At 38.3% G+C, this 14,308-nt stretch overlaps 2 protein-coding genes and 1 long non-coding RNA gene across 3 annotated transcripts in view; 1 reads left to right on the top strand and 2 right to left on the bottom strand.

Annotated features, from left to right (window-relative positions):
* Positions 1-14,308, top strand: part of LOC143738614 (5-hydroxytryptamine receptor 3A-like) — a 115,821-nt gene that overhangs the window by 48,118 nt on the left and 53,395 nt on the right. The window lies entirely within an intron of this gene.
* On the bottom strand, positions 8,844-9,128 carry LOC143738623 (uncharacterized). The gene is made up of 2 exons (XR_013203925.1): positions 8,975-9,128; positions 8,844-8,906 (listed from the first exon to the last, which is right to left on the bottom strand). It is a non-coding gene; the product is annotated as an uncharacterized LOC143738623 (long non-coding RNA).
* LOC143738620 (uncharacterized) lies at positions 9,133-11,322 on the bottom strand. The gene is made up of 6 exons (XM_077230639.1): positions 10,232-11,322; positions 10,069-10,136; positions 9,788-9,970; positions 9,493-9,554; positions 9,364-9,411; positions 9,133-9,278 (listed from the first exon to the last, which is right to left on the bottom strand). The coding sequence occupies exons 1-6, from the start codon at positions 10,390-10,392 to the stop codon at positions 9,168-9,170; spliced, it is 633 nt and encodes a 210-aa protein (XP_077086754.1). The 5' UTR covers positions 10,393-11,322; the 3' UTR covers positions 9,133-9,167.

Raw genomic sequence — 14,308 nt, 5'->3', positions numbered from 1 at the left:
TGTGAAGTGATTGTGTTTTAATTGTGTGTTTCTGTTAAAAAAGATTAATGAAGATTTCTGTAAAAGTATTTTGCACTTATTTAAATTAAGATATTTTACATTAATTTCATGGTTTTTGTATGACAGCCGTTGCTGACAGTCATCTGACTGTTTTTTTATGGGATTTTTTTACAATGAAGGTGTTTGATCGTAATAATTCAGGAAATAGTTGTAAAATAACAGTGTTTTCTGTAAAAAATTTAAGGAAAATTTCGGAAAAAGTTTTTTGCATTTCATTTAAATTACGATATTTTACTTTATTTTTACATTTTTTGTTTTGCAGCCACAGCTGCCAGTCATTGGCCGTTTTTTTACGATTTTTTTTTACAGTGTGGGATAAAGTGTGTGTGTGTGGTGTGGTGTGTAGGAATGAGGCTAAATGTATTTTACAGATGTGTAAAGATCAGGCTTGTGCACAATTCAGAATTGAATTGAGAATGACTCCTGAATTCCAGTTCAATTCTTGAATTTGAATTGAATTTGAATTGATGTCAAAAACAGGATCTAGAATTAAAATTCGAATTTGAATTAAAGGAAGCAGAATTGCAATTCAAAACAAATTCTAAGAAATTCATATAGATATTTTAAGTGAAGTGTTTAACAATGAATCTTTGAGGTATGTCAGATATGATTGCATTACATATTCTATAAATGATATTAGTTTGAACTACTTTTACAGATTACATTAACAGGAAATATTTTCCCCCAGCAATGAATGTTAAAAGCTCTAGTGACAGAACAAATAATTAAGTTTGATTGATTGTAATTGTAATTTTATGGAACATGATGGAACATGACTACATTTCCCAGAATTACTTCGGTAAATCTTTAGAATAAAAAAAAACAATTTGAGGTGGACATTTGTTTATATATATATATATATATATATATATATATATATATATATATATATATATATATATATATATTTAGAACAAAATATGCAGGGTTCCCACTGAACAAAATGTTGTCCAAAGGATGTCTTTTCAACGTCTTTGTCACAAAAGTCGTACATTGAAAAGACGTCCACTGAGGAGCCAGAATGAAAGTTTTTATGACGTTCATGGACCCTTTTCGAACAAGGTTAAAAACTAGCTCAAATGTGGCCGCTGTGGACATATTTTCAACATGATTTATGGTCTCATTTATATATAATTTATACTGTTTCTGGACCAAATAGGCTAAACACTCTCAGGATGCATTAAATTAAAACTCATGTTTATTTCAATGTAATTGCAAAGCTACTCACAGACAGTCTGTGTTTGTCAGACATCTACAGAAGATCTTAGTGAGAATTAACAGAGGTTTACATGTTGATATTTGTTTCATTTTAAGTCACCATTGTGGTGACCGGTGTTTGCTTTAGGTGTCCTCTTGGTCCCCTCTTTTTTTTTCTATGTTAACTTTTCGTTCTCTGCTGCAACTGTGTGTTTGTAAAACACAATTGTTGTCACAGAAAAGCCAAGAAAAAGTAAGGTCATCCATGGTATAATTGTCACAAATTTAGTATCTAATGAAGTTTTTAATATTTTGTATTTATATTCAGCATTTATAACCATCAAGCTTATAAAACTGCAATATTGGCACCAATAGCGTTAAACTGATCACTTTCTTGAAGGTTTATAATCATGAATTTTTGAGCAAAAGTGCCATGTAGTCACACACAAACATAAAGATTTTGGACATGAACCACAACAACGGTGACAATCAAAACAAAAAAGCTTGGGAATCAAGGAATGGTTTTGTACTAGGGCTGGGCGATATATCGCACGATATTGTTATGCGCATCTCGTCAGAAAAGCCGGTTCCTTGATTAGTAGTAAATCGCCATCACCTGCTTTCAGATGGAGCGGCATTTACTACAGAGAGCCGTAGTTAACTGACAAGCTGAGCAATATCGCATCAATATCGCGGACGTATCACCAGCGATAATTAATGCTATGGCTCAGCTTGTCAGTTAACTACGGCTCTTTGTACACAGCAAAAAATCCAGTGTTAAATTAACACTCCTGGGAGTGTATATGAGTCCACACTCAAGAGTGTTGAAGTTAATGAGATAATTAAGTGATTAACTGAGTATTATTGAAGACACCTGATGTTAACAAGCAGAATCACTGAAGGAGAAAATCTCAAATTGTAAGCCACCGTTATGGCGATCATTGGTTGCTTTAGTTGGGCTCTTGACCCCCTAAATTATAAACTTTACATTTTGTTTGATTGCTGTATCTGAGTTATAACTGACAGATGAACAAAGAAAGAAAGTTATTGAAAGATGGTGTTGGTTATGTTATGACAATCATCATTTGAATTTTGTTTTTGACTTATGTTGTTGGTTACAGCATAACTATAATTCTGCATAAATATCTAGAATTGTAACTATAGTATAAAGGATTTCTTAAAAGTTGTTTTCTAAAAAAAATTCTTTCTTTTAGGCCCACACAGACTTCAAGATTCTAGCCGTTTCTCAATGTCAAGGATACTTCCTTGGCAGGATTGATCCTTCCAAGTCATTTCCTTCAGAGGCTAGGCGAGGCTTCTCTTTAGCATTCGGAGAACACGTAAATGGAACAGTCTAGCAAGTGCACGTCATTGCGTCATTACGTCAGTGAAAAGGTCCGCTTTTGGCGCTGCAAAAATTCAAAAAGATCAAAAAGTTGTGATGTACACTACCGTTCAAAAGTTTGGGGTCAGTACGATTTCATATACTTTTAAAAGAATTCTCTTCTGCTAACCATGTTAAATTACTTTATACAACTTAACTAGTTATTTATAAAAGAAATGCCGGTGACGGCAACCAAGCAATTGTTAAATGACAGGTCCGGTTCAGTTAGCCATCAAAACGTAATTTGTATTTATTTGTATAATTTGTAATATTAATACGGTAGTAATTTGTACTGGAATTTAAACGTTAAACTTTACTTATATGTACTACGGTTATTACAAATCACAAATGTATGTAAATATACTTACATTTAAAAGCATATTGCCCCCTAATTGCTCAGACTCCGCTAACGTCCGACATTTTTTTATTTTTTGAACAAGATAGCAAAGCTGGCGCATAGGATTGTGGGTGATTTGAGAGCGCGAAGGCTACACATATGCATCCTTTCCTGTGTATGGGATATTTTTCGAACGAAGGAATCAGTCCTTGGTTGAAATTCTGAGGATCCTCGACATTGGAACAGTCCTTCGACGGATGTTGATGACGTAGCATCCTCGAAATAACGGCTTCTGAGTATCCTTCCTTGACATTGAGAAACACCTTCAGTCTATGCATCTCAACAATGGTGACCAGCAAAATATTCAATTAGGAAAAGTAAATTACATAGAAAATTCAGATCATAATTTATTCATATCGCAATGCATGATGGGAGCCATTAATGAGTTGTGATTGGTGGCAGCCACTGCAACATGCTTTATTATTGTCACCATTGTTGAGATTCACAGGCTGATTATTGATGTCTGTGTTTCTAATAAATTCAGTTGAAAGTGTTTTGATCAGAACAACGTTTATTAAATATTATGAATTGTAAGAAACATAGCTATATTAATATGCTGTAGAATCACAAAGTTGTTGGCAATAAGTTGAAAATCTCAACAAGATTCATTTTCAGATCACAGAATGATTTTGCTAGAACATTACCAACAGTATCAGATCACACTTTCTTTGTTCATTTGATTGTTATAAATAAATAACAGCTGACAAACAAATTTAAAGTAAATGTATAAGGGTCAAGACCCCAACTAAAGCAAAGACTTAACGACATAACGGTGGCTTACAATTTGAGATTTTCTCCTTCAGTGATTCTGCTTGTTAACATCAGGTGTCTTCAATAATGCTCAATCATCACTAAATTAATCACTTAATTATCTCATTAACTTCAACACTCTTGAGTGTTAATTTAACACTGGAGTTTTGCTGTGTAGTAAATACCGCTCCATCTGAAAGCAGGTGATGGTGATTTACTACTAATCAAGGAACCGGCTTTACTGATGAGATGCGCATAACAATATCGTGCGATATATTGCCCAGCCCTACCGCCAATGCATAAAAGAGGAAGACAGCCCTCATGGCCATGGCAGGACTGATGGTGGGCAGCTCCGGGACGATCTCCGGGATGACAGCAAGCTGCACGGGGACAACCTCCGGGAAAACAGCGGGCTGCACGGGCACTGCCACCGGGACAACAGCGGGCTGCACGGGCACTGCCACCGGGACAACAGCGGGCTGCACGGGTACTGCCACCGGGATGGCCTCTGGTTCACTGGGGAGGCAGGAAGACTTCCTCCTCCTCCGCCATTTTTTATGGCGTGGTGCAGGCTCCGTGCTGGACAGGACCAGCGGAGAAGGGAGCTCGGGGCTGAGCATCACCGGCCCATGGTCGGAGAAAGACCAAAGTGGAGAGTGGTTCCACGAGTCCCCGAAAACTTGGCCAGACGGGTTCCCCTAAAAGATTCTCGGTCATCGGTGGAAGGGTTCTCAGGGGAATTGACCACCATGGCCTCAGTCTGGCGGGCCCATAAAGCAAGGCACTGAAAAATTTTCATACGGGGGGGAATCTCTTCAACCTGCAAATTCCCCCTCTGCTGCCTCCTCTCCCTCTCGGCATTTGGGGAAGATCCACAAAAGTCCATACTGCTGGATCTATTTGTTGACGGAGTCGTTCTGTCACGGGAACACACGGGAAAACAGGAAGATCCAAATGCAGCATATTTATTATTAGGGCAATCCAATTCATAGTCATCCAGGCAGGGTTCAAAGTCCATTTTAGCAATCCAAACACAATAAACAAAACAAGAAACAGGCTAGAACACAGACTAGGGGCCTGTTCTTCGTACGTCGCTAACTCAGTTAGCTGGATTTGATTGTTGGCAATTTGGCATGATCAACAACAGGACTATGTTCCATATCACAAATATGGCCAGCATCTGTGCATGACTCAAGAATTTTCAGAGATTTATGCACATTATTTGAACGTGGTAAGGAAAAATATAAATATCAAGCTCACTGTATTACATACACGTATGCTTATCCTAACAGAACTGAATTTTTCCATTAAACAGGTGATTACAACAGGATCCTGCTTGGAAACAGGTATTTTATGACCCCATTCCCTGACCCAAACCCCAGACCAGTTACAATGCAGCTCTAGCCAGGACAAGGACACACAATGAAGTGAACTTTAGCCAACTAAAGTGTCTGAAAGGTCTGAGGGTTGCACCTGACAGGGCCTGTGACATTGCATGGGCCATATTACACAACATTGCACCATCAGAAAAAATATAAAACATTTCATTAATGTTTATTAAAAGACAAGACAAATATACAAATATAAATTTTGGTCTTTTTTTTAATCAAAATGTTGGTAAAAAATTATAAATATGAAAAGAGAGTTTTTCAAGGCGAGACAAGTTCCTTGATTTTTATTTTAATTGTTCTTTGTAAAGAAAAGCCAGTGATCAAGTCATCTTTTGCCTGCAAATAATATATATTGTACTCTGTGTGAAATAATATATTAGCACTTAGTCTGAACTCTATCTCTAGTGCCAGTTTTTTTGCTGTAAGTTGTCAAGTATTTTCAAAATACTCTGTTTTCTAGGGGTAGGGGTAAACCTGTCAAAGACATGGCTTATGCATCAAAAATTAAAAGGAAAAGTACAACACTGCCCACCTCTGCATCACTGCTTTGTGCAGACTTTTCTGTAGATGTGGACTCCTGCAACGCATATTAGAAATAATAGGTACTCAAGTGTATATTAAGTAAAGTTATTTATTCACTTAAAGATACCTGAGAGGGTTTCTTCACTGTCCTGTGCATTGGGGGGGAAAATGGGCATTAAAAAGTGTTGTAGCTACTTTCTTCCCTTTTGATGTAACATTAGAAAAAGTCCACTTACTGCACATTCTTCAACCACTTGCTTGGGAACACATAAAAGTCTTGGTGTATTGTTTAATCCTGCACAAAAGAGGAAAACACAATTTCATTACAATGAAGTACACTGGGGGGAAATGTGATCAATAACTCATGGCAACATTTTTTTTTTTACATTAAATATGTAGTTTCACAGTCACACATGTAGACTTTCACAAGTCAAAGCAATTCATTGCTACTCAAGGTTTAACAGCTGATGTGACTGGACAGCCATTTGGATTATATGCCTACTTAATTTAATGCAGCAACAAAATTAATTTACAGTGTACTAGGATCATTTAAAGTTCATTTACCAGCAGTGAAGGTGTTCTGCTCCTGGCCTCTGGCTGTGGGTCTGAGGAAGAGCTGAACCCAGGGATGCCCTCCACAAGGTTCACACTCAACCCAAGGGTCAGCTCTTCTGCCTGGGTATAATGTGGGGGTGCAGGACCACCACCTGTTTGTTTTTCTTTTATTTTTTTTCACAGCCTTTTTCTTGGTTGCTTTTATAAACAGGCAAACGTTTATTAACAGTGCCTTTTTAAAAGAGATTAGTTAGTACAAATTACTATTATGTAGAATATTCTAGTACTTCACTTTTACTTGTTCCCATGTTCTAGTAGTGGGTGGTGACTCTGACATTACAATGAACAAAGTTATTAATTATTTAGAAATTATTGAAATATCAAAATATATACTTTAATAAGTGATAAAAACATCTAACTACAAACTTAATTTGTCTGCTACGTTTTGCCAGCCCTCTCTCTTGGCTTTTGCACACTTTGAGGTGTTCCCTGGCATTTTAATTAAGTTTTCAAATTCTGCATATCCTTCAAGCAATAACTCTTGCTCTCCTGTGGAGAAAAAAACTGAGCGCGCTCTTTGGCCACGGTGAGCAGCCAATAGCAGCGTTGCTGATCAATGTTTCTACTATCGATACATATCCCCTTTTAACCCAGCGCATGAACGCGCAATTATCTCAGATAACTCAATCCAGCTATACTAATCATAACCGGCAGGAGTGTTCGAAGAGCCTAATTAGCCGGATCATGATGAGCACGATGATATTATCTTCTTGGATGTCTCGTTTGATGTCGGATGTTTTAAGCAACGTACGAAGAACGGGCCCCAGAAGTGTAGTGACGAATAACAACGACTCCGTGATAAACATTAAAACAGACAGGGTACACACACAGAACTAACAAGGTGATGGGAAACAGCTGAGTGCAATGAACTTATAAGTGACAGACAGAATGCTGGGAAATTAAGTCAAACGTGAAAGACACTGTGAGAACGAGGACCTCTAGCGACAACCCAGGGAACACAAACCAGACACTGTGACACCAGGGGCTTGTTCTTCGTACGTCGCTAACTCAGTTAGCTGGATTTGATTGTTGCCGATTTGGCATGATCTTGGATCGTTTGGTTCTTCGAAGCTCATCCTAGACTTGCTGTCATAGCAACGGGTGCGCCAGCTTGAACCTGCTCGCGAGCAGGCTTATTTCATGTAAACAGGATTAGATTGCGGCTTTATAAGCGGAGGTGCTACGGGAAGTCTGTCGTAGCCATGTCTTGTCCATTTTTACGACAGCAACCTGTTGCGGAAGGTGCGAGGATAATTCGCAGAGCTTTTCGAATTAATCGCGTATTGCAGGATAGACAGGATCCTTTAGCGCAGCACGACAGTGTAATTTTTGAGAGATATCGTTTTTCTCGTGAGGGTGTTATTTACATCATTAATTTGCTGGAACCACACATTAAATGTTCAACACGGAGGAGTCGGGCTTTGACAACTGCACAGACTGTGTGCATTGCCCTGAGATTCTTTGCGAGTGGCACGTTCCTTTACACTATTGGAGATGCAGAGAACTTAGTGAAAAGTGCTGTCTGTCGTGCCATTCGCAAAGTTTACTTGGCACTCAAGCAGTTTTTAGGGGGTTTTGTGGTATTTCCAAGCCACTTAAGACCCCAGGTTGTAAAGCAGAATTTTTTTGCTATTGCAGGTACATTTATAATTGTTAATGACATGCAATCATGACCATGCCAAAAAGTATGACTAACAGTATGTGTCCTTCAGGCTTCCCTAACGTGATTGGTGCCATAGACTGCACACACGTCCCCATCAAGGCCCCACCAGGGCCCAATGAAGGGGATTTTGTGAACCGAAAGGGGGTTCACAGTGTAAATGTGCAGGCAAGTTACTATTACAATTTATAATATTCCAGATTAGTAATATATTACATAAAAAAATGAATGTAATCAAAAAGTATGCAGTTGACTGACTAAAATCTCTTAGATGGTGTGTGACTCTATGTTCCATATAACAAATGTGGAAGCAAAATGGCCAGGATCAGTGCATGACTCAAGAATTTTCAGAGAGTCACATTTATGCACATTATTTGAACGTGGTAAGGGAACTTATAAATGTCAAGCTCACAGTATTACACACACTTATGCTGAGCCTAACAAAACTGCATTTTTCCATTATACAGGGAATTTTGACGGGGTCCTGCTTGGTGACCGGGGCTATGCCTGCAGGCAGTACTTCATGACGCCATTCCCTGACCCAAACCCTGGACCACAAACCCGTTACAATGCAGCTCTAGCCAGGACAAGGGCACGCATTGAAATGACCTTTGGGCAACTAAAGGAAAGATTTCAGTGTCTGAAGGGTCTGAGGGTTGCACCTGACAGGGCCTGTGACATAATTGTTGCATGTGCCATATTGCATAACATTGCCACTATCAGAAAGGAGAGGACCCCTGTGGTGGGGGTGCAGCCTGATGATGACCTCCAGCCAGTGCACTTGGACCAACCTAGTGGCAGAGCTGCACGGGACAGAATTGTGGAACACCATTTTTGAATGTGTAATAAAAGACAAGACAAAAAAGCTTAGTTCCTGGAGTTTTATTTAAACAATTCTTTATAAAGAAAAGCCAGCAAGTCATCCTTTGCCTGCAATAAGAGATAGTTATGTAAAGTCAGCAATACTACTATGTGTCAAATGATGTATTAGCACTTACTCTGAAGGTCCTTTTGAAGCAACTCTATCTCTAGTGCAATTTTTCTCTTTTTCAAGTTGTCAAGTTCAATTTCTCCTCTTAATTTGTGTTTTTTCAGGTCAAAATACTCGATTTTTTGTTGAAGATGCCGTTTATATAGGGAACGGATGGCACCCTGTGTCATTTTGTGAAAGAAAAAGGGTCAAAACATGCCTCATGCAACAAAAGTAAAAAGTAAAAGTACAACACTGTCCACCTCTGTATCAGTTCTTTGTGCAGACTCTTCTGTAGGCCTTTCTGTAGGCCTTTCTGTAGGTGTGGACTCCTGCAACTCATATTGCAGACAGAAAGAATAGGTACATACAAGAATAAGTATATACAAATTAGTGTAAAGTTATTTATGCACTTACAGGTTCTTCCTCCAAAGGACAGTCATCTGAGAGGGTTTCTTCACTGTCCTGTGCAATGGAAATAAATGGGTATTACAAAGTGTTGCACTTTCTTCCCTTTATGCAAGTTAGAAAAAGTACACAACTTACTGCATATGCTTCAGCCACCACTTGCTTGGGAACAGGTAAAAGTGTTGGTGTATTATGTAAAACTGCACAAAAGAGGGGAACAAAAAAAATTGTCATTACAATTAACTACACTGTAAAAAATATAATGTGATCAATAACTCATGGCAATATATTTTATATTAACTAAAAGTTTAGAAGTTTTCACTTTCACAAACGGTTTAAATTACTGTACAAGCCATTTGGATTATACTTCATTTAATGCAGCAACAAATAATTTTACAGTGTACTAAGAGAATTGAAAACTCATTTAGCCTACCAGTAATAAAGGTGTTGTTGCTACTGGTCCCTGGCTTTGGGTCTGAGGAAGAGCTGCCCCCAGGGATGCCCTCCACAATGGGTCGGTTTTCATTCAACCCAAGGGCCAGCTCCTCTGCTGGGGTATATTGTGGTGGTGCAGGACCACCACCTGTTTTTTTTTTTTCAGCCTTTTTCTTGGTGGCTGTTATAAACAGACAAACACATTATTTAACAGTGGCTTTTAAAAAGAGGAAAAAATTGGCTTTTTAAAATAAAGACAGTATAAGAATTAAAGGCTACCATTTTGTAGAATATTCTTGTACTTCACTTTTACTTGTCCCCATGTTCTAGTGGGTCCCGCGGAGGCTCTGACATAAAAGAACAAAATAAATATGAAATTATTAAAATGCAAAAATACATACTGTAGAAAGTGATAGAAACATCTACCATGGACAGCACTTACGCATTTAATTTGTCTGCTACTTTTTGCCAGCCCTCTCTCCTGGATTTTGCAGACTTCGAGGTGTTCCCTGTCGTTTTAATTAAAGATTCAAATTCGGCATAACCTTCCATTAAAAGCTCTTGTTCTCCTTGGGAGAAAAACTGGGCGCGTTCTTTGGCCATGCTGAACAGCCAATAGCAGCGTTGCTGATCATTGTTTCTACTATCGATACATATCCCCTTTTAACCCAGCGCATGAACGCGCAATTATCTCAGATAACTCAATCCAGCGATACTAATCATAAACAACAGGTGTGTTCGAAGAACCCAATTAGCCGGATCATGATTAGCACGATGATATCATCTTGGATGTCTCATTTGATCTCGGATGTTTTAAGCAACGTACGAAGAACGAGCCCCAGGTTCCTAACCGACGACGAGGACTTGATGGAGCAGCCATACTGTGTTAGACAGTATTCTAGGTTATTACGTGAGGAAGTTTTTTGTCCAATATTTACAATCTCTGTTTTTTCAGAATTAGGTAGTAGGATATTACTAGTCATACAGTTTTTTATATCAACTATGCATTACATTAATTTTGTGGATTGGTTAGTTTTGCCAGGGTGTAAAGAAATATATAGCAGAATAACATCAGCATAACAGTGTAAGCTCGTGCTTGATGGGCCCAAAGTCCGGCATCCGACCAGCACGGAAGGCCTTAACGTGTTACTGTCTTTTCTCGCGGCAAAATATTTTTGGTTAAATTCAATACATTTTGTCATATGTATTAACTCGTTATTTCATCTGACTCCATAAATTAAAAGGTTTTAATGATATCTGTGCATCATTAAATGTGAGCGAATGTTTTACTACGTTTTAAACTCTTGAATGAACATAATGTCCAAGTCAATTAGAATAATCAAATATAACAATTTATTATGTCAGGTAAATGTATCATTACAATTTCATAATCAATTCAAAGATAATCAATGCAAAACATCAAATGCTCTAGAACAAAGAGAAAAGAAGCAAACCCGACACTAGGAAATACATGAAGCTGAGAGTCTCGCAACTCTCAGCTTCACGGGCCAATCTGAGATACAGAAAAAGGCCCAGAGCTCTCGCTGCATCTCATTATATATACAGACCTCATTTCAAATGTAAATATGGGTTCACAGTGGAAAACTACCTTGCTGTCCCAGGCTTACTGGGGTAACCATTTGCTAACAGTGGGACACTGTTAACACCTTCTGAGAGCAGAGGGCCATATTCATTAGAATAATCAGAAAAGCTAAAAACATCATAGCGGACCACTCTCAAGATATAGGAGCATTAAGACTTCCACATCACGTTTCAGAGACAGCACTTTCCCTCTGGCTATCAGATATCTGAATTTGCACTGACTGCTAGCATCATCTTATTAACTGTATGCACTGTGCACTTTCTTTGCCGTGGGGTATTGTCTTTTTGAATGTCTGTAGGGTTCTGGTCTAATGTCTTATTGTTGCTGGGGATTGTTGGTGTACATTGTTGGTGTACTTATGATGTCTGCCCTTTTGGTTATTTATGTCTGAGAGTTGTACCAAGACAAATTCCTATCAACTTGTTGACATGGCAATAAATTATTGAATTGAATTGAATTGAATTTCCTGGAAGACACACCCTTCTGTGTGCAAGATATTTCTGAACTCTTAAGAACTTTATTACCTTCTGGTTTACTTCTTTGGGAATGAGACATTTGTACCAGTCGCACTGAGACATTTAATATGAGATCAAACATGTATAACTGTATGATAATTGTTCACATTAAAACCATATTGATTCTTGTGTGAGTTTGGGAGATCTTCCAGTCTTACAACAGTGAAAACTAGTTGACCAGGTCTCATGAAACTACATAATGCTATCCAACAGTGCAGAATGATTTCTTAAAAAGAAAAAAATGTTTTCAGAAAGTTTTGAGTAGCAACAGGAGCTAGTCAAACACAGCCATCAAGAATCAGCACATGAATCTCAACAATGGTGACAAAAGAAAGGTTCATGCCGCAATGCCTGCTGGGAGTCATGAATTAGTTTTGTACTATGTTGGCAAAGCACACTTTATTTGGGCTCTTTTAATAAAATACATTTGTTATAGTGAGAGAAAATATGATCAGATGTTGCTTGATGATGTTATAATCAGCAAGTACTGATCATCTTCTCTTTTCACATTCATTTATATAGCGCTTTTAACAATATAGATAGTTTCAATGCAGCTTTACAGTGATAATAGGAAATTAAAGTAACAGAGCTTGTTTTGGCTTTACAGCAGCTCTAGAATAAAATTATTGTCTAGCTAAAGTTAGTTTTGATTTATTCACAACGATCATTAGTTATTAACTATAAACTATTAACTATAAAACTAGCCGCTTTAACTGAAAACTCTTAATTCGCTCCGGCCGCTCATTCACACAACAACAGTGTCTGGCGGCTCGAGAAAGCAATCCTTGAAATAGGTTCCAAGGTACAAGCCTTGAAAAGTTTATAATACAGAATTAATTTAATTTATGTGCTGCCAGTTATAACGGTCAAGTCAAGTCCCCTTTTTTATATAGCTCTTTTTACAATACAGATTGTTTCAAAGCAGCTTTATAGAGATAACAGGAAAATAACGTTGTAATAATATTGAAGACTAAAATTTCATCTTTGAATATAATTTCATTATTTATTATTGTGTATCTGTATTATTATTCTTTATTTATTATTCATAATCAGATGTATTATCTTATGAAGTTTAAAATGCACGAGTAGACTATAGATTGCATGGACACAAGGAAGCCTTATTGCCATGGACATTTTTCCATTGTTGAACATGTTCATATTCACTAAGAGTCGTCAGATGGCTACAACAGCAGGGATAATACCACACTAAGATCAAACATGTAATTTAAGCAAAAAGATTAAATTGAGAGTTCAGGAAGTGTTTGCCTCTACTATGTTGATGACTTGTTGATTGAAAGCCCAGATGAAAACAGTCATATATTTGCTCTGAATGTTGTCCTACAAGCCTTTAGGAAAGGAGGATTCAAAGTCAACCCTGACAAAACACAGCTGGCCAAAACCAAGGTTATCTGCTTGGGCCAAGAAATATCTGTCGAGGGAAGGAGAATGACAACAGAGCGTGTAGAGGCATTACGGCAACTCCCAAAACTTCTAACAGTTGGAATGCGTAAGGTGATGGGACTTTTCAACTATTGTCATCAGTATATACCTGATTTTGCCAGCATCACTAGCCCCTTCATCGATCTGTACAAGGGAGGAAAGCCTGGTGTGGAACAGATAAACTGGACTCCGGAAGCTGAGGAAGCGTTTACTTCTATGAAAGTGAAACTGACTTCAGCCCCAGCCTTGGGACTTCCTGATGGACGATTGCCATTTCATTTGTGGACCAAAGTGGGAGTTGAGACCTACTCAGCAAAACTTTGTCAAAAACCAGGTGATCGATACAGACCAGTTGGATACTTTTCCACAAAGATTCCTGTCACAATGATTGGTCAACCACGATGTATACAAGCTCTTGATGGTGCCACATGGGCGGTGGATGCTGTTGAAAATCTGATAGGAGCACAAACTATTATACTGCACACTCCACACAGTATAGTGATGTTGTTGAACAATACAAACATCAAGACCATAACTGACGCGAGGAGAGCAAAATGGGAAGCAACTTTGTTGAACAAGGATTTGAGAGTGGAAATAATCAGAGACACTTCTCTTAACCCTGCAACAATGATGCTGGAACCACATGAGGGAATACCACATGAGTGTGGAAAACAAGTCGAAGAGGAAAGTATTGGTCCTGTCAATCCAATCCCTCTTGCAAGGAGTTATGGGTCGATGGATCCAGTTACTATGTTGATGGAAAACGACATGGATGGGCTGTAGTGGAAGCTGACGCAACTGTTGTGAAGAAAGGAGCTTTTTCTGGGCAATTTTCAGCACAAGTAGCTGAGCTGAGCGCACTTACGGAAGCTTTTGAACTATCGGAAGGAGATCGATTCAACATCTATACAGATAGTCGTTATGCTTTTGGTGTGGTCCATGACTACCTTGCCCTGTGGAA

The sequence above is a fragment of the Siphateles boraxobius genome, unplaced genomic scaffold, assembly GCF_051911475.1.
Source record: "Siphateles boraxobius isolate OS27281-9 unplaced genomic scaffold, OSU_SipBor_1 15, whole genome shotgun sequence".
In the NCBI taxonomy this organism is placed as follows: Eukaryota; Metazoa; Chordata; class Actinopteri; order Cypriniformes; family Leuciscidae; genus Siphateles; species Siphateles boraxobius.
The sequence above is the reverse complement of the archived record's forward strand: the minus strand, read 5'-3'. Positions and strand labels throughout refer to the sequence as shown.

Excerpts from the sequence above, each read along its gene's own strand:
- LOC143738620 (XM_077230639.1), bottom strand. The coding sequence starts at position 10,392 with ATGGCCAAAGAACGCGCCCAGTTTTTCTCCCAAGGAGAACAAGAGCTT. Across the intron at positions 10,137-10,231 it reads GTAGCAGACAAATTAAATGC|AGCCTCCGCGGGACCCACTA; the intron begins GTAAGTGCTGTC and ends CTTTTATGTCAG. Across the intron at positions 9,279-9,363 it reads GTCCTTTGGAGGAAGAACCT|GAGTCCACACCTACAGAAAG; the intron begins GTAAGTGCATAA and ends TATGAGTTGCAG.